The sequence below is a fragment of the Stenella coeruleoalba genome, assembly GCF_951394435.1.
Source record: "Stenella coeruleoalba genome assembly, chromosome: 1".
NCBI lineage: Eukaryota > Metazoa > Chordata > Mammalia > Artiodactyla > Delphinidae > Stenella > Stenella coeruleoalba.
The window spans coordinates 123,994,489-124,014,088 of NC_137169.1; the positions used below are offsets into that span (position 1 = coordinate 123,994,489).

General features: G+C 56.0%; 1 protein-coding gene across 1 annotated transcript; it reads right to left on the bottom strand.

Moving 5' to 3' along the window:
• Window positions 1-8,018: 8,018 nt before the first annotated feature.
• Window positions 8,019-12,825, bottom strand: LOC307175035 (alpha-1,3-mannosyl-glycoprotein 4-beta-N-acetylglucosaminyltransferase-like protein MGAT4E; the record flags this gene model as incomplete). Its single annotated transcript, XM_079899809.1, is given in 7 exon segments — window positions 8,019-9,402; window positions 9,404-9,448; window positions 9,450-9,616; window positions 9,619-9,717; window positions 9,720-10,283; window positions 12,417-12,469; window positions 12,749-12,825. Coding segments are annotated over 7 exon segments (1,500 nt in total). The 3' UTR covers window positions 8,019-8,907.
• Window positions 12,826-19,600: the final 6,775 nt, after the last annotated feature.

Here is a 19,600-nt window from a genome sequence, read left to right on the forward strand (position 1 = left end):
CCCTGGTGAGGAATGAGAGCCCCGGAGGCAGGGCCTAGTTGCGGCGAGCGGGGGCTACTCTTCTTTGCGGTGCGCGGGCTTCTCATTGCAGTGGCTTCTCTTGTTGCGGAGCACAGGCTTCAGTAGTTGTGGCACACGGGCTCAGTAGTTGTGGCTTGTGGGCTCAGTAGCTATGGCTCGCGGGCTCTAGAGCACAGGCTCAGTAGCTGTGGCGCACGGGCTGTGGAGCACAGGCTCAGTAATTGTGGTGCACGGGCTTAGTTGCTCCGCGGCATGTGGGATCTTCCCGGACCAGGGCTCGAACCCATGTCCCCTGCATTGGCAGGCGGATTCTTAACCACTGCGCCACCAGGGTCCCTGTGTGGGTGCATCCCACGAGGCACGTGGCCAGCTCGGAGCCAGGTGAAAGGTCTCGGGGCAAGGTGAGGGGGAGCTGTGGTGCTCGGCTGTGGGCAGAGAAGGGCAGTGACCCCACCTGAGACCTCAGGAGTGCAGGAGTTAAGGTTCAAGGGGCGGTCATAAAGGTTGGTCCTCCCTGTGTCCCTGACACCTCAGCCCCACCTCACCGTGAGGCCAGCTCATCGCCTGGGGAGATGCAGCTGGTGACCTAAAACCTGCTCAGAAGGACCCGGCAGGACCCAGCCGAGGGGCGTTGTGGGCCCCCCTGGGGTTTCCTCCCCTCTGCACCCCCGTCCTCGGGAAGAAAGCCCGGTGAGTGTGCTGCTGGGAGGAGGAAGTCTTTCCTCGGGTCTCTCCTCCTCTGTAAACTGAGGGGTGTGGACTAGATCTCCAGCTGAGGACACCCCTGTGTCTCTCTGGACGAGGATGCAGAACCCAGGCAACGGGGGAGAAGTTGAAGGAGGGCTCGTCTGCGGTTCTTCCCAGCAAGTCCAGGCCACTGCCGGCCTCTCCCGGGAGGGGCGGCTTTCCTGCCCTCGGAAGGGCAGCAGGCGAGTCCCACGCGGGATTTCATGCAGCAGCAGCTAGTGGGGAGGCGGCAGACCCTGGCCCGTTTGGCCGTCTTCTTCTAGAGAGCAGCTCGGGGGCAAGAGGCCCCACCCCTGGTGGCCGGGCCCCTCGGTGTGGATTTTATTAGCCCTGAGCACAAGTCACATCTACTTGTTGCGTTTAAGGCTCTGCAGAGGTGTGAGGGGCCGCGTGGGAATCCAGCAGTGTTACTCGTGCTTGAGAGCACACACTCTGAGGCCGGACTGGCCAGATGTGAGTCCCAGCTTTGCTGCTCAAGAACCGCGTGTGGCCCCTGTCCAGTCGCTGGGCCTCAGTTTCCCATCTATAAACTGAGACCGAAACAGTAGGACCCGCGGCTGAGGGCTGTGGGGAGGATTAAATGCCTAGAACAGCACCTGGGGCACCTCGAGGGTCCCCGGCGTTGGCTGTGGTCAGCGTGGCCGTCAGCAGAAGCCCGCCCCCAACCCCCGGGACTGATCTGAGGGGTCACCTTCCATCGGTGCTCTGCACACAATGAGCCTCTGTTCTGATTCCAAGGACTCCCTTCTTTGTGCTTCCCTGTAGCTCTTCCTTTCCCCCAAATTAAGCGCTTTTGAAGACACTTGCTGTCTGGTTAATTATCCCGACTTGTGCAGCCGAGGCCTCTCGCCAGCCGTGCTCAGTGTCCGGAGCCGCGCGACTGGCCCCGAGCGTCCGGGCTCATGGCACGAAGTGGCTCCCGGCCCCTCCCGCTCGCGCTCTCACCACCAGACACGCCGCCCGCCCCCGAGCTCCCAGCAGCTTGGACGTAGGTCAGAGGGGCCATTCATTAGGTACAGGCAGAGCTCTGTCCTCATTCCCAGCCACTCCGCCAGCAATGAGACCCGAGTACTTTATCGGAGTGATGGGCCGGCGCTGGTTCCTGGCAGAGGGGCCTCCGACAGAAGGAATGCGCATTAGTGACCAGGCTGCGGGCCTGAGGCTCGTGGCACTCGTCTCACGCCTTGTGACAAGCCACCCCAAATCTGGTGCCGGGCAACCACCACCGCGTATTCGCTCAGGACTGTGTGAGCGGGCAGGGCTTGTGGAGGTGGCCGCCGCCCCCCTGCCCCCCAGGTAGGGTGGGCGGGGCCACCTCCACTAAGGTGGCTGGACCGTGGCGTGGCCTGGGCCTCCCTCCCTCTGCCAAGCCTCTGGGTCCAGGGCCCCCCCCTCCAGCAGGGGGACACTTTGTTCACGGACGGCCGCTTCCAGGGGGTGCACGGAAACCAGGGGGACTCGAAGGACCCAGGCCCAAGGCCCAGGTTCAGCGGGACGTGTTACACGCCGAACACCATCCCCCCTCCCCGCGGCCAAACCGCATGCTGAGGTCCTAACCCTCAGTTCCTCAGGACCTGAACGTCACTGGAAGTAGGGTCTCTGCGGATGTAACTGGAGGAGGGTGGACCCCGAATCCGACCTGACTGGTGTCCATATGTAAGGGGGAGTTTGGACACAGACACGTACAAAGGAGAAGGTCCGTGAAGATTGGAGTTATGCGCCCCCCGTTACCAGATTCTAGGAAAGAGGCCTGACAACCCCTCGACCTTGGAATTCCAGCCCCCAGAACTGTCAGACAATGAGTTTCTGTTGTGTAAGCCACCCGGTTTGTGGTGCTTCGTGACCACAGCCCAGCAAGCTAATACCGAAGGGGAATGACGGCCACGCTTGATGGGAGGGGTGCCCTCCGCGTCCAGGCTGGGGCACTGCGGTGGCTGTGTTTGCAGACCCCCTGCTGCCCCCCGAGGGCTTGCCGGTGGCCGTGGGGAAGCCGTCCCTCCTTCTCATCCTAGAGAAGACGTGCTTCTTCATTATCCAGCTTTAAAACTTTGTGCCTCCCTGAGGGTTCTTTCGCCTGGATCAGAATCTCCTGGAGGGCTTGTCCACACAGACTGCTGGTCCCACCGCCAACAACTGTCCGACCCAGCAGGTGGGGGCCTGACGCTCTGCCCTTCTGCCAGGTTCTCTCAGGAGCACACGGGGAGCGGCCTGGAGGGCCTGGCGTCAGGGTCACTGGGGCTCGCCTGGCGTGGTGTCCAGGCTCTGGTGTTGAGAGAGCTGAGCTGGGGGACAAGCGCTGCTCCCGGGGCCCCAGACCACGAGGGGCCTGCGCAACGGGACCAGGTCAGGGCACACCTTTTTAGAAAAACTTTCCTCAGTGACACACACAGCCCAAGCAAGACAGAGCTTTAATAAAACAAAGAGAAAAGTGTTGCCGGGAGTTCCCTGGTGGTCTGGTGGTTAGGACGCGGTGCTCTCACTGCCGAGGGCCCAGGTTTGATCCCTGGTGGGGGAACTAAGATCCTGCAAGCCACGTGGCAAGTGTTCCTGACTCCCCGAGGTTACAGACCTGACTGCCCTGCAAGTCCCTGTGTCCTCCTCCCAACACTCTGGACCTGCCTCCGGTCCCAGCCACCAACAGTTACAGGCCAAGAGAGGGCGGCGCTCACTCCTCGAAGCCAAGAAGAGGGTCCCTGCCTCGGACGCGGCCTCGCAGGGGCCCCATGTGGGCACCGGGCCGCGCCCTTCCCACTGCGTCAGTGCCTTGTGGGCCAGGATCAGAGTCACCTGAACCGACCCTGGCCTGACAGGGCCAGCGTGTGGGTGGGAAGGAGCCCCGAGGACGCCGATGGACTCTAAGGGAAACGGATCCATCGTGCTGACACACTGCCGAGGTGCTGGACGGCCTGACACGCAGGCAGTGATTGCGTCCCTCGAGGTTTCAGCTCCTTGGGGAAGTGGCATTCCTGTTCCTCAGGTGCGGAAACTGACTTCCAGCCAGGACAGGCCCTGCTCCTAGGTTGGCAGGGAGGGGAGGGAAAGCCTGGAGGTTGGCCGACGGGGCTAACCTGGCAGTGGGACCTGACGCGGTGTGTCTCTTGAGACTGACCCTTCACACGTGCCGCCTTCATTTTCTCCCTCCGCAGCCCTGAATGTCTTCGTCCTACAGATGAGACCACTTGGGATCACGGAGGTCCAGACCCCACCCCATGCTCCTGCCCCACAAGGGAGCTGCCCCAGTGCCCGGGGAGCAGGGAGCCCTGGCTGCCCTGTCTGTCAGCCCTCTGGGTGACGGTACTGCTTCCAGGGACCCAACCAGATCCTAAAGCAGCCCAACCAGAAAGAGGAGGTGCGTGCCCTGAGGCCTTTTGGTGGGAAGTCTGCCCCTCCCCGCCCACCTGGGGTCAGGCAGGCAACACAGTGGAAACTCCTACCTGCCTGGGCCTGCTGAGGCTCCCAGGAGGGAGGGAAGGAGCTCAGACCTGTAGTAGGAGTCCCGGGATGCGCCAGCAGGGAGCCCCCCAGACACTGCCTGGGAGTGAGTGGAGGCCTGGGGTCCTCCTTCGTGGGGGTGGGGGGAGGGCTGGGGGCTCTACACGCTGAGCCTTGGCACCCAGAGTGAACGGGCAGACAAGCTGATGCACCTGGGGGTCTGGCACCTGCCTCACAGGTTTGATTCCCTTTAACCCTCGTGCCAACGCCGTGTGGCGGGTGGAATCCTCCGTCAGAATGGGGAGACGGCTCCGAGGGGTTAACGACGTTTTAAGATCTCTCAGCTCAGAAGCGGAGCTGGGACTAAAACCCAGGTTTGGTGACAACAAAGCCTCCGTCCGGGTTTTCCATTGAGGCTGGTTAACCCGTGGATAGAGCCCAAGGCTTCAGGAGAAGGGAAAGTTTGCACAGGTGCCTGGCACCCCTTGGGTACTCAGTAAAGGTTTGGATGAATGAAAAGCTGGAAGCAAAGGGTTGCCGCTGGGTCCTGGACTGGGGCCGGCGTGGGGGAATGGAGGCAGTGGGCTCTCCCCGGCTCCCTGGTGATGGGTGTCCAGGCCTCCCCAGTCTCACCGGGAAGCCAGGTCCTGTCCTGCCGGGCCAGCACTTGGGAGCAGGAGCCCAGCTCCCAAGACACAGAGGCAATCCATGAGGACGCAAAGCAGAGGATGTGGCAGGCGTGGAGGGAGGGACTGACCTGAGGGGAGCCCGACAGGCTGCTGAGGGACCACTCGGAGGGCGTGGGGGGCTGGTGGGAACTTTGATTCCTCCCCACCCGCACCGAAGCCCCACCTAACGACCAAGATCCCCAAGAAGTGGGGAGCTTGCTGTGAAAATTAGCAGAAGCCTCAATGAAAAGAGAGTCAGGAGGCCATCAGGGGATTGCAAAGCCCAGGAGAAGAGAGCCTGAGCGGAGCACGGGCTCTAGGCATGTGGGCTTCAGTAGTTGCAGCCTGCGGGCTCAGTAGTTGTGGCTCGTGGGCTCTAGAGCGCAGGCTCACTGGCTGTGGCGCACGGACTTCGTTGCTCCACGGCATGTGGGATCTTCCCGGACTAGGGCTCGAACCTGTGTCCCCTGCATTGGCAGGCAGATTCTTAACCACTGCGCCACCAGGGAAGTCCCTTCTCTGCCCCTTTAATGCAGTATTTCACTTGTCTCTCTCTCTGGACTAGAAGCTCTTCAAGGCCAGAGTCCACAGGCTTTTACTCTGTCCCTGGGCCCGGGGCCTGACATGTAGTGGTCAGTCAGGAAAAGTTTGGACATGAGGCTAAGCGGCAGGCCTAGACTGGGGTGGATGGGAAAGTAGGAGCTTACAGCAGTTGAAGCACTTTGATGGGAGAATGAGCAAGGTTGAGTAAAAGCATTTTAAATAAGCAATTCCAGGGGATTCTGATGCAAGTGGTTCATAGACCATTTTTTCAAAGCACTGTTTTAGGATTTTGAGTTTATGTATGTAAGGTAACCATTGCCAGAAACACATACAAGCTAAAGAATTTGGTGTCAGACGTGCTGGGCTGAGGTGACAGTTAAACCCAAGTGGAGAGTGTCGTCATCAGCTGGACACGGGACTCGGAGGCTCAGATTGGACACCCCAGAGGGTGCTGTCGACGTGGGCGGTGCCTCAAAGTTCATTCAGGTAAGGCTCTGACCGTGATTGAAAGTCATCAAAGAAAGAAGATACGGACAGAGTGAAAGACCTCGGAATTTTCCCACATTTGGGGATGGCGGAGATGGAGACCACGACTAGTCAGAGAGGTAGGTGGAAAAACAGGTTAGTTTATGATTGATTGGTGAGAAGAAAGCTGAGGGCTGGAAGGAGGAAGGGGAGGGAGTGCCTGTCCCGAGCCAAGTTCTCATCGGCTGCCTATCCTGACCCCCTGGCTGCCCCACCGGGATGCCTGGGGTGACCCCCCAAAGCACGAACAGTCACTCCGCTCTCCTGCTCAGAACTGCTCCGTGATTCTCTGTTGCCACCAGGGTGTTCTAAACCCTTTCATTTGCTTCTACAGCTTTTAAACAAACAGCTGCCTTACTGAGATATAATTCACATACCCTAAAATTCACTCTTCTTGAAGTATACAATTCGATAGTTTGTAGTATATTCGCAGAGTGCAACCATTACCACAATCAATTTTAGCACATTTTCATCACCCCCATATGAGTCCCTTTGGACCTGCTTATTGTGAACATTTCATACAAGCGGAATCATATACTATGTGACCTTTTGTGACTGATTTCTTTCACGTAGCCCAGTGTTTTGAAGGTTTGTGCGTGTTGTAGCGTGTATCAGTATTCCATTCCTTTTTGTAGCTGAGTAGTATTTCATTTTCATCATCTGATGTACCACATTTTGTTTATTCATCCATCAGTTGCTGGACATGTGGATTGTTTCCACATGTTGGTTATTATAATGCTGCTATGACCATTCATGTGTAAGTCTTTGTGTGGATATATGTGTTCATTTTTTCATTCATTTTCATTCCTACAGACCTAGGAGTGGAATTGCTGGATCATATGGTAACTCTATCTAACATTTTGAGGATTGTTCAGTGGTTTTCCAAAGTGGCTGCCCCATTTTACAACCCCACCATCATGTATGAGGCTCCAATTTCTCCACACCTCGCCAACACTTATTTTCTGTTAGTTATTTATTTATTTTGGCTGCATTGGGTCTTCGTTGCTGTGCGCGGGCTTTCTCTAGTTGCGGCGAGCAGGGGCTACTCTTCACTGCGGTGCACGAGTTTCTCATTGCGGTGGCTTCTCTTGTTGCAGAGCATGGGCTCTAGGTGCACGGGCTTCAATAGTTGTGGCACGTGGGCTCAGTAGTTGTGGCTCGCAGGCTCAGTAGTTGTGGCGCACGGGCTTAGTTGCTCCGCAGCATGTGGGATCTTCCTGGGCCAGGGCTTGAACCCGTGTCCCCTGCGTTGGCAGGTGGATTCTTAATCACTGTGCCACCCGAGAAGCCCTTATTTTCTGTTTTTTAAATAGCTGTCCTAGTGAGTGTGAAGTGTTATTTCACCGTGGTTTTGATTTGCATTTCCCTAATGACTAATGATGAGTGTCTTTTCACCTGCTTATTGGCCATTTTTGTATCTTCTTTGGAGACATGTCTATTCAGATCCTTTGCCCATTTTTAATTGGGTTATTTGTCTTTTTATTATTGTGTGTAAGCTTGCTTTATATATTCTGGACACCAGTCTCTCATCAGACATATGATTTACAAATAATTTCTTCCATTCTGTGGGTTGTCTTTTCACTTTATTGATAGTGTCCTATGAACCACAAAAATTTTAAATTTTGATGAAGTCCAATTTATCTATTCTTTGATGGCTTGTGCTTTTGGTGTCATACCTAATAATCTATTGCCTAATCCAAGGTCACAACGATTTACACCTGTGTTTTCTTCTAAGCGTTTTATAGCTTTTAGCTCTTACAACTAGGTCTGTGATCCATTCTGAGTTCACTTTTAATACAATGTGAGGTAGGAGTCACACTTCCTTCCTTTGCACATGGGTATTCAGCTGTTCCACCACCACGTGTTGAAAAGACTATTCTTTCCCCCACTGAACTGTCCATGGTCCTTTGTAAGCAGGTCTTTTCTTAGTCCTGTGGCCTCATCTTCTGTCCCACCACTACTCCAGCTTGCCCTCCATCGCCAGCCCCACTAAATGATTTTTTTCCCCAAACGAGCCAGGTTTCTTATCACCTCTGGCCCACTTCTCTACATGCTGTTTCTTTTACTGGAAAATTTCCCTGACCTTCTTTCCTCATCACCTGGCTATCTTCCCCAATTATCTGGCAGGTCTAGGCTTACACGTCTTCCAAAAAGCCTTTCCTAAGCTCCCAATAAAGTTTCAACACAGGTCTGTACTCCCCCAAGGACCCTGTACTTCTTAACCCCAAGAGGAGCTTTTTTGTCCCTGGCACACAGTGGGGATTCAGTCATTCTGATGAATGGATGAAGCCCAGAAGTCAAGGAAGAAGACTGATTTGTACTGTGTACCTGCTGCAGCGAGTGAAGGAGAATGAGATCTGAAAACAAAAATGCCACTAGGTTTTGACTATTTTTGTCTTTACAGAGAGGAGTTTCAGCAGCGCTGGGATGCAGAAGCCAGAATGCAGAATGCGGAGGAGAAAGTGAAGCTTCGGTTACAAGCTGTTTGTGCCCGAGTTCGTTTGTGAGGGAAGAAGGGAACTAGATTGGCGCCACGGAACAGCTTAAAAGGACAGAGTCAGGGGCTTAGTTTTATTGGTACGCGTCCATCTGCTGCATTCCAGAGCCTCAGAGAGTTCGACTTCTGATGAGAGGCCCTTCCTTGGCTTCTTATGATGGAAATTCCAGGGCCTGGCCATGATTTCCCCTCCTGCTACCCCTCACCCCTGGCCTCTAACTGTGTGCGAACACACACACCAACACCCTGTATTTGTGCTGATCTCAGCATCCCAGGGATAGATTCTGGGAATGACCAAGGCCTTGTCCCAAACTAGGCTAAGCTATGTCCAGCCCAGAAAAAGACAACCTATAAGAGTCACTTGTTTGGGTAGGAAAAGGAAGGAACAGGTCTAACATCTCGGTGGCACCAGAAGAATGACCACGTCTTCCCTCTCTGCCCCTCATTCCCTGGCATCCCCACCCCGCCCCCGGGTCACTCAGATAGGCTAGAATGACAGAGCTGCAAGACTTTAAGTTTTCTTCGCCTTATTGAGTTATCTTCCTCCTGAGCGGCCCCCATGTCCCCGGCATGTTCCTCCCAGAGGTCGATGTGCCGGATGCTGAGCCCACCCACCTGGTTAGCGTTCGCCACCAGCCTCACGCAGCTCACCTCGTGCCCCACGCTCTGTGGAACTACCTCCTGATCCGGCTGCCCTTCCAGGAGGTGGCCCAGCAAGGCGAGGCTGGTGCAGCGCTGCGGTGTCCCCTCGGGCTCGTAGCCCAGCTCCACCTGCCCCTTCTCCAGGGCGTGCTTGCCATCCACGATGGTGCCCGGCAGCACCTGCACCCTCCTCAGGTCCGCTGGGTGGTTCAGGATGACAGTCAGGTGGTTCCCTGCGCTGTGGGCCCAAAAGAAGGACTCGTCCAGACTGTAGGCCTGCCAGGGGAAATGGACCTCAAAAACCTTCATGTCTGTGAACACGGCTCCTGGTGGGTTGCCAGGGGCTTAGGGGCTCTTTTTCTGCGTGCCCGAGGCCTTCTGGCCGTGTCGTTCGGCGCATGGTAGGGGACTCGGTGGTAGAACAGGAACGGTCTGCAGAGGATCGGCTCCTTCTGGGCCAGGAGGGTGCGGAAGTGAGGGAGGAGCCTGGCGAGGGGCTTCTCCCCGTAGAAGAGGAGGAGGAAGTGGGCCAGCACCGGGGGTCCCCGCTGCGGAAGAGCCTGCCCTGGAAGCCCAGGTTGGAGAACTCCAGGAGCGCCCAGGGCTGGGACCCCAGGGTGTCCGCTTTCCACTGAACGTGGTGATGAAGTTGGGGGCGCACAAGGTGCCGTCCTCCAGCAGCAGGAAGTACTCCGAGAGCTTCGCGGCGCAGCTCATGAGGAAGGCGTGGTCCGTGGTCCGCTGGGAGTAGGGCTCCTGGCGAGAGGCCCCGCCCCGACGCCGCCCTCGTGGGGATGGGCCTCCGGCGGGGCGGGAATCGGCGCTGCCCCGCCGAGACCTGTGGGCCGAAGAGGCTGGAAATGCGGAGGCCGGCCTCCCTGAGCCAGGCCAGGCCAGGCCAGCGCCCGCCAGGTGGGCAGCAGTGTGTACGGGAGGCCGCTGCGGTCCGACCGGGGCCTCGAGCAGGTGCCGACCGTCAGCCACGCTGGGGCGGCCAGCTGCGCGGTCAGCGTGCAGGCGGGCCGAGTGGATGCTCTGTGGCACCAGCAGATGCTCTTCCCGCAGATGCTCGTCCCGCCCTCGCTGCTCGGCTATTTCCCACCCCAGGGGGCGGTTCAGATCCTCGCTACGCAAAGCGTGGGCGTTAGTCCAGCAACATCGCCCCGTTTGGAAGCTTATTAGACGTGCAGAATCTACTGAAGCAGAGTCTGCATTTTAACAAGGTCGCCAGGTGCCTGAGCTGGGGTGCTGCGTCCTCACGGGCCTCTGAGGCTTCTTTGAACTGGAATTTTGTGGCACATGGTTTAAGTACTCAATAAATATTAGCTTTTTTTTTTTTAATTTTTGTCTGTGCCACTCCGCTTGTGGAATCTTAGTTCCCCCACCAGGGATCAAATCTGTACCCTCGTCAGTGAACGCGCCGGGTCCTAACCACTGGACCGCCAGGGAACTGCCAATATTAGCAATTTTTATAGTCATTATCATTCCTTTTGGTTTTACCCAGCTCATCTTCCCAAAGCTCTCCTTTAAAGAAGATCTACTAGAAAAAGCCCTTCTCCTGGGAGTCAGGAGTCCAAGACTATTGTCTCAGCTCTGCCACTGACCATGTGGCCTCCAGCGGGTCCCTGTACCCCTGAGCTTAACACTGGGTGAACTGGACACGTGGCCTGAAGGCCCCCTCGCCCCCCAGGGTTCTCTCACGCCGTGATCCCACCCTCCTGGAGCGGCCGCGTTACCTCTTCCCTCCTTCCCCCTCCACACAAAGGCCTTGGCAGGGAGAGGACTGTCTGCCGGGCCCGATGCCCCCCACCTTCCCCCCTTCTTCCCTCTGAGCCCCTTCTTCTCCTGATGCTTCTTCCCCCCTGGGGAGCCCACTCCCCTCCTCGGAACGCACTCTTCTTTCTCTGCTGGATTTTTTCCAAATATTTGAAGGTGAGATTCTGCCAGTCTTCTAGTGGTTCCAGATCCTTCCTTCTCCTATAACGGCCCTCCTGCAGCCTGGGCAGAGGCAACTCCTGGTCCTCCTTTCATAAAAAGAACAGGGTTTAACCTCTACTGGTTTCCCATGAGCCTTTCCAGGGAAATAGCAGGTCAGTCTCCCCAGGGCAAGCCTAGCACATTCTCAGGATGTCTGACCACCGGCCAGAGTACCCAGGGCTCAAGCAGTATTTGCTGTCTTCCTTGCCTTAACAGATATGGGGGGGAACGCGGGCCTCTCACTGTTGTGGCCTCTCTCGTTGCGGAGCACAGGCTCCGGACGCGCAGGCTCAGTGACCATGGCTCACGGGCCCAGCCGCTCCGCGGCATGTGGGATCCTCCCGGACCGGGGCACGAACCCGCGTCCCCTGCATGGGCAGGCGGACTCTCAACCACTGCCCCACCAGGGAAGCCCCCCCTACTTTTTTAAACAAAAGTCAAACAATTTATTAAAATAGCTGAACTTGAAGTGTTGCTAAGTGCTAAGCAATTTGGTGCCTTTCTTACTTCTTGTAAAGGGCGTCCTTAATTTATCCCAATCCTTAATCTCATTCACAGACCTTGATTAGAACATGATTCTGGGACTTCCCTGGTGGCGCAGTGGTTAAGAATCCATCTGCCAATGCAGGGGACACAGGTTCGAGCCCTGGTCCGGGAAGATCCCACATGCCGCGGAGCAACTAAGCCCGTGCACCACAACTACTGAGCCCACGCCCTAGAGCCCATGCTCCGCAACAAAAAAAGAACATGATTCTGTTAACTCAGAGTAAAAAAAAAAATCCTTTTGTGAGTGGTGGGCTGCTGGAATTCAGGCTGGCTCAGACTCAAAAGCACTTGTGGGCTGCTTTTTCCCTGTTAGTGTCTTTTCTCCGGAGAGAATGTGATTTTCTGATTGTTTCTAAATGATCAGAGGAAAGGCTCTGATATACCTTGTCGCCCACTCTTGGTCATTTGTCTGCCTAGTCAGGACACAAAAGGAAAGAAATCGTAGTAATTTCTATGCTCCCAAGGCTATACTATTCTCTAATTTCCCCATTTGCAATTTGCATGGTTCCCTGCCAGTTTAGTATTTTGGTAGAGGTTACCATGCTTCCCTCCCTTAACCATTTAGCCTTTTGATAAGAGTTACAAAAACAGTACTTATATATGGTGGGAAGGCTTAAACTTTCCTTACCTGGTTTCCTTAAGTCAGATAGGTCATTCAGATACAAACCACTACATGTAACAGAAATAGGCTTCTTTTTTCTAGAACATAAATACATGGACACAAATACTGACTGAATAAAAGGCTCTACAACTACAGCCGGAGGAGTTCACCCTCAAGGGAACAGCCCTGTCCCCTCTGCCCCTCCTGTGCGGTTTACCTGTCACACCAGCGGGAGCGCTGCCCTCGCCGAGCCCTGAGTTTGACAGGCTCCTGGGAGACCAGGAGAGAGAGAAAGAGGAGTTGGGGTGCTGAGGACCCGCACAGCGACTGGGCCCCTCCCCCCAGCTCTCCAGCCTTGAGCTAAGCTCCTCTGTGACGTTGCTCTGTGTCCTGCCACCTGTCCCATCATCAGGGCTACACTCGGCCAGGACTTACCTGTGGGCGGTGCTTACCTGAGAAGCACGGAACTGCCCCCCAGCACGCCCTCCCTCTGCCCCATCCCTCCCGCCCTCGGTGGTTGGCTGGCTGCCGACTCTCATTCCCTCTCACCTTCTGACTTTGTCACCCCTGCAGTTACCCTTTTTCACTTCTGCGACGTTGCCACTTCTCCCGGTCTCCTGGACCATTCCCGTCACTGTAAAAAGGACGTCTGCTATCTTCCGGTGGGTAAAAAAAGCAAAAAGCAAATCCCTCCCTGAATTCATGTTCTCTCCAAATCCTGCCCCGTCCCTCTGCAGCCCTCAAGAGCAACACCCCTGGAAAGCTGTGTCGTCATCATCAGTCTCACTTCGCCGCCATTTCCTCCTGCATCTCACTCAGCCCCTTCCTCCCTGAGACACCCTTCCCGCGCAGCGCTCGCCAGCCTGGCCTTCCTTCCCTGGTTCTTTCCCTGGCTTCTCCTCTTCCCAGCCAGTGACTGTCGAGCGTCCCAGGTTCTGACCCAGTCCCGTGGCTTTAAGTGCTGTGTACATTACAGGCGTGTGCATACACGTGTGTACATACATACACATATAAGGTGTGTGCATATCTACATATATCCTTTCATATATACGTGCACGCGCACACACACAGACGCGCACACACACATGCACACACTGAGAACTCCTAGGGCTGATCTTACCTCCAGCTTTGGCCTCTGTCCTGAGCTCCAAATTACCCGACTCTTCACCACCTCCTTTTGGATTACAGGTATCTCAATTTTAACAGAGCCAAATAGAATTATAGACTCTTCCTATTTCCCAAATCTCTTCCTCCCCAAGTTTTCCCCATCTCAGTAAATAGCACCACCATTTTTCCAGCTACTCATGGGAAAAATCCTCAATGCCTCTCTCTCCTTAACACTCCACGTTCCATCTACTCAGTCCTGTTATCTTTTCCTCCAAAATGCATCCGGAATACGACCCTTTCTCTCCATCTCTGCTGCTACAACCCGAGTCCACACCACCATCATCTGCTGCCTGGACCACTGCCACCACCCAACTGGTCCCTCCTCTCCACCCGTGTTCTCCTGCAACCTTCCCTCCACGCGGCAAAGAGGTCTTTTACACTGTAGACCGAGTGATATCCCTTCGCGAACTCCAGACCACAGCCTCCTGGGTCCTGCCTGACTGGCCATGTGTCTCTTTGACTCCATCTCCCGTTCCTCCCCACTCCCCGCCCCTCCTCCCCCTTGGGGGAGGGGGCATCCCTCGGACAAACCAAGGTGTTTCTCAACTCAGGCCTTTGCATTTGCTCTTCTTCTTAGAACTTTCCTCTGGAGACTTTCCGAGAGCCGACCCCTCCCAATACCCACATCGGAGCTCAGACGTTCTTTCTCCGGCCTCCAGTCATCGTGGCTAAAGTCGCCTCCTGCCACCTCTCCCGTCCTCCCGTTGCGCTACCACGCCTTCTATTTTCTTAGCATTTCTTGCTACCAGAAGCTATCCTCCTTGTGTGTGTCGCTGTCTGTCTCTATCCACTAGGCTGATGGCCCGGCCTTTGTTTTGCCCAATGCCACATCCACAGCACTTCGCACGGCACCTGGCCCAGAGAGCGAGCTCAACAGGTGTGTATTAAGTCACTAGTTATCGGGATGACGCGATACGGTGAGTGGTCATCTCCCTCTTCCACACACATGTGCTAGGTGCCAGGGACACAGCAGTGCCAGGAGGACCGGGCAGTACAACAGAGGAGGGCAATACGTGTGCGATGGTTAAGAGCTCAGATTCTCGACGTAGACCCCGACTCGGGCCAGAATGTGCTTCTGCTAAACTTCCTGGCCAGGTGACCTTGGCCGAATGACTCAGTCTTTCTGAGCCCCAGTTCCTCATCTAGAAACTAAAGATAACGATGGCTACTCTCAGGTGTTCTTATGAGGATGAGAAGAAATCCTCCACAGGAAAATGCCCAGCATACGGCAAACACTCAATAAATGTCAGCACTTTTGTGCTAACAATGACTGTTTTTCGAACACGGAGACCAGCGATGCCTTCCTTTCTGTCATATTTGAGACGCCCATCTCCCTTTATTCCTAAATCCCCACCCAAATTTTTACTTTTAGACTCTTAAACAGACGCACAGCACTTTGAGAACACTTCTGCATCTTGGCACCTCATTCGCACTCCTCTGAGGGCCTTAGAGGGGGCAAACAGTGGAGGAAGAGGGGAAAATAGGTATTTTTTAATTGAAGCACAGTGGATGTAAAATGAAAATAAATACTAAACAAGCCCTGGCAGGTCCCTCGGCAGCAGCGCAGATCGGGGTGAGCCGTCTGAGATGCTGTGCCTGTTGCCATGGTGTGTCCCAGGTGTGGGCTCCAGACTTTGCTGCAAGTTAGAGCTCTCCTTCCAGCCTAGAAGCATGAACTTGAGCCCCGGCAGGGAGGTGGGGAGCTGGGCAGGAGCTCACTTCTAGCCCTCAGCATCTCTCTCTGGTGCTCCCTTGGTAACCATTGTTCTCCCTGAAGGTCAGCAAACTCATCATCCCACCAGCCTCTCCAGGGAGGTGGCTCCACGCAGAACACACTCGGACCACAAGCATGTCTGGTTGGGCCACACACTGTTTTTTAGAAATTTGGTTGAAGATTGAACATCTAAAAATCAGGAGAGATTGCATAAATAATTGGACTTCTGGCTTCTCTGGAAAATTGCAACTTGCTGCCACCATGGCCTGAGCAGTGATGGCCCCGGTCGCCGGACGTGCATTCTCTTCTTCAGAGTCCACCTGGCTGGTTTCTCTCATTTATTTCTGTCCCCTGAAGGCATTTGAGTCTTTGGCCTTTGCTCTAAGTCAGGTCTTGGGAGACTTGAAGACTATGCTAGGTCCTGGTCTTATACTGGGCACCTGAAAAGATGGGGCACAAAGTGACCCCTTGAGTTGAAGGGCTGTGGGCAGAGGTAGGAGGGAAATGAATAGAAGATTGCAGCCAAGTGAATGATAAACAGTACAAAACAGACTGAAGAGATAAGCAATAGGGATTGATCTTGTATGTGATGTGGACAGCGTTCTGGAGGATGTAGGGAAGACATGGCAAGGAGCAATGGCCAAACCTTGAGGTGAGGTGGGTGTGAAGAAACTACTGCAGCTACATCTTCTTGAAAGCTAGCAAACAACAGGAAAAACTAGCCTCCAAGCAGCATTTCTCCAACTGAGGGTCAGAATCCATAACAGGTTACAAAGCCAACCTCATGAGTCTCAACCGGCACGTGCGTCACTGTATAAGGGCAAGTATTGTTTTGTGAATCCGTTAGAATGTAAGTGAAGGTATTATAGATGACAGTCCAGAAAGTGTGAAACCAGCGTGGCTTAGAGGGGAGAGAATGGACACATGTTGGCAGCTGCAGGGCCAGCTGGTGGTCAGATTTGGGGTGGGGTTTCCATGTTCTCTTTCCTCAGCTTGGTGTTTAGGGAAGATCACAGGCTCCAGTGTTCCCATTCCAGTCCTAGCTCTGTTGTTACCTGTGTGATTTTGCCTGATAAACTCTTCTGAGTCTCAGTTTCTCCATTTGAAAAATGGCGACAGTATCACCCATCTACTTCACGGGGTTGGTATGTCCCATAGACTATGAATTACTCCCCAGCCACTGGTGTGGTCCTATTCCTGGTCGCACAGTATCTCTAGGTGCGCAGATAGCATCCCTTCCTGCCAGCGGAGAGAAGAAAGGGACTCAGCGTTAGGATTTTGTGTCAGACCCTGTGCCGGACATGTGACAGGATTTGGTTGAACGCTGGATTTCAAACGAGCACGGTGGATTCGGGAGTGCTCTGGGAAGTTCAGATATAATTAGTGTAGAAGTCCTTTTATTCCTGTTGCAAGACTTTCATCCTGGATGCAGAGAATTTCAAACATTCCAACCATCCAAGGCCCTAGAGCATGCTGAGAGGGGTCCTCAGTCCAGAGACCTTCCTTAGGGGTGACGGTGGCGGCTGCAGTGTGAACAAGGAACTTGAGTTCTTCTCTCTGCCTCTCACCTTTTCCCAGCAGAGTCCAGAACCTCCAAAGTGGCCCAACCTGAATGGGAGGAAACACCCCGAAGGGAGTGTGGGTAACGCTGCTACCCTGCCCCAGCCCTATGGGCAGGGCTGGCGGCACCAGGACTGAGGCTCCCTGGGGAGGGACCCACACACCCAGGTAAACCAAAGTCCTGATCCTGGATCCCTTTGGGCTGAGCCAGAGAGAAGGGGTCCCATGACTGGAGAGGAAGAGAGGATGCTCCCAGGGACAGAAGCCCAGGGATGAGACCCTTGTCTCCGTGGGAGCTGATCTGCAAGGGCAGCCCCCATAGCTGCGGCTGGGGCAGAACCGGGAGCACAGAAGTCCCACCAAAGAGACGTGCAGCAGAGCAGGAGGGGTTGCTGGTTCCAGGGAAATAAGCAGGGCGGGGGAGCTGGGGAATGTCAGGGGCGCATCCCAGTGCGTGCCCCCCCCCCCCCCACTGATCTGTTGTGAGACCTCTTCCTGCTTACCCTGGGCAACCAGATTCTTCTCCTTGTCCGGTCCAAAACTCCATCCTCGGCCAGACAGAGCCACAGACACTAAAGGCCATTTCCCTTCCCCTTCAACAAACGTGTGGAGCTCCTACCACGTGCCTGGTCCCGGGCTGGAGGCCGTGACTCCCTCCCTGCAGCGGTTTACAATCCGGTGGAGACCCTTGCCTGTGTACGGCACGAGGGCAGGGATGGCAGTGGAAAAAGACAAATGCCTGGTTAAAGGAACAGGAATAGAGAGACGCCGTGGGAGTGCACAAAATAAAGCAAAACACAGAGACCACCAAGGCGGCAGCTCATCCTGAGATCTCAAGGTCTGTGGGTCTGTCTCCACAGGGGACATCTGACACCAAGCATTCGGGCCCCAAAAGGGGTGGGAGAGGACGACAGTGGACTAGAGGGAGGGGCCGAGCTGGATCGTGAGGAGGCTAAGGAAAGGCCTGTGCGTCGGTGAAATTAGAGGAAAGGAGAGGAGAGAGGAGGTCCAGCAGCGTTGGGGAGGGATGAGCGCTGTGCAAAGGACGCTCGCAGAGACCGGGGGCCGCGCGGAGGGCAGACGCACGCCCACCCGGCGCGCCAGGAAAGCAGCCGGAGGCGGCGGCGGCCTCGGGGCGGGAGGTGCCCTCCACGTGCGCTACGTGCCGCGCGGGCCGCCCCCTTCGCGGCCGCCGGGGAGCCGGCCTCCCCACTCCTGGAGCCCAGTCCGGAGGTGGGCGCGGGACCAGGTCGCCCCCCCAGTTTGCGAGTCTGCGGCGCCCGGAAGGAACGCGGGGGCGCCCCATCACCGGGCGGCCGGCCCGGGGTGCAGGATGCAGAGCCAGGGGCGCGGGCCGGGTGGGGTCGGGCAGGCTGTTCGGGAGGCCTGGGGGCTGAGCGGGCAGGAGGAGGATAGAGACCCCAGGGACGTGTGCGAGGCTCCGGGGCCGCACACAGGCGGCGGCTGGAGACGGAGCCCGGCGGGGCGGGGTGTCGTCCCGGGTGAGGAGGGGTTCCTGGACACGTGGCACCCGGACAGGGCTCGGTTACGCTCCGGCCGCCGGGACTGCCACCCACCGGCCGCGGCACCGGACGCGGCCGCGACGCCGGCCCGCCCCTGCCTCGCGGCCAGCTGCCTAGAGACCCGGACCTCCGACCGAGAGCGCAGCACAGCCACTGGGGCGCCCTGCGGCCGCTGAGCAGACAATGAGGCGCGTGCCCCGCCCCCAAGCGCCGCGCCGGCCGGCCAATCAGCGCCCACGCCGGCCGGCCAATCGGCGCGCGCGGCCGGGCTCTTTAAAAAAAGAAGGACCGGCGCGGCGCCGCTGTCAGCTGGGTGGATCCCTCCGCGCATGTAAACACACATCATAAAGGGCCGGGAGCGTCTCCGCCTCCCCGCGGGAGGAGCGGCCGCGGGCGCAGCGCCTTTTTTCCGAGCAGCTCTATGGTCCCCTCGCCGCCCGGCGGCCGACCCTCTCTCAGCGTCACGACGCGTCCGCGGGGAGCCGACAGCCGCTGCGCCGTCAGGAGCCACGAAATCCCGTGGCTGGGGTTGCTACCGGAAGTTGGGGACGCGAGGCCGGGAGGGGCGGGGGCGGCCCGCGGGCAGCTGGGGACTGGAGAGTTTTCCGTGGGTTCGCTGTCCTGCATCACGGTCGTAATCCGTACGTGTCTAGAGTTTTCCTCAAAGTTATGCCTAGCTGGCTTGGCGGATGCCAATGCTAAGTGTGAAAATAGTCTTAACGTTGCTCCTAGGAAAGAGCACATGACAGGAAATCAAGTCTAGCGAGACCCTCTAAAGCACAGACCGCCCAAGGCAAAGAGCAACAACGAGGATTTTTTCTCCCTAGCGTTTTACTGTGAAAAAATTTGAAAGATTCAGCAAAGTTAAAACCATCTTTTGCAGCCGACTCCTCTATCCCCCGCACCTAGATTCTAACTTGCTATCTCATATCCTTCTTACACCGATGACTTTTTCTCTACTAGGATGCCAGCTGCCCTTGGCCTCAGTCTCCATTGTCATGGCTTAGGTAGGTCCCAAAGCCCTAGACAAATAAGGCCTGCCTTCTCCAAGGACCTTTCGGTTTACTTAAGAGTTTACTGAAGAGGAGCTTTCTCCCCTCGCCGGCCTTTTAGTCGAAGAATCCTCAAGGATGAGATCTGTTTACTCCAGGTGAATCTAAAAGCAGGGCTAGAACTCTGTTGACACCTACCTACGAAGGAGGCCCTGGCAAACGGTCCTTCCATGGGTTTGGCTGCTTTCTGGATAAAAGAGGCCTTTTTAAATGTTGAAGTCCTACTTTTTGAGTTCTCTCCCCTTTTCTGGGGAAGGATATTACCTGACCCCCCCCCCCAGCATGTGTCAAAATTGTTCTTACCTCTTAAAGTGCCTTCATGATCTGATCTGCAAAATGGGGGTAATAGCAGTGCCTCCCAAGCGGGGTGGGAGTGAAGCTTCAA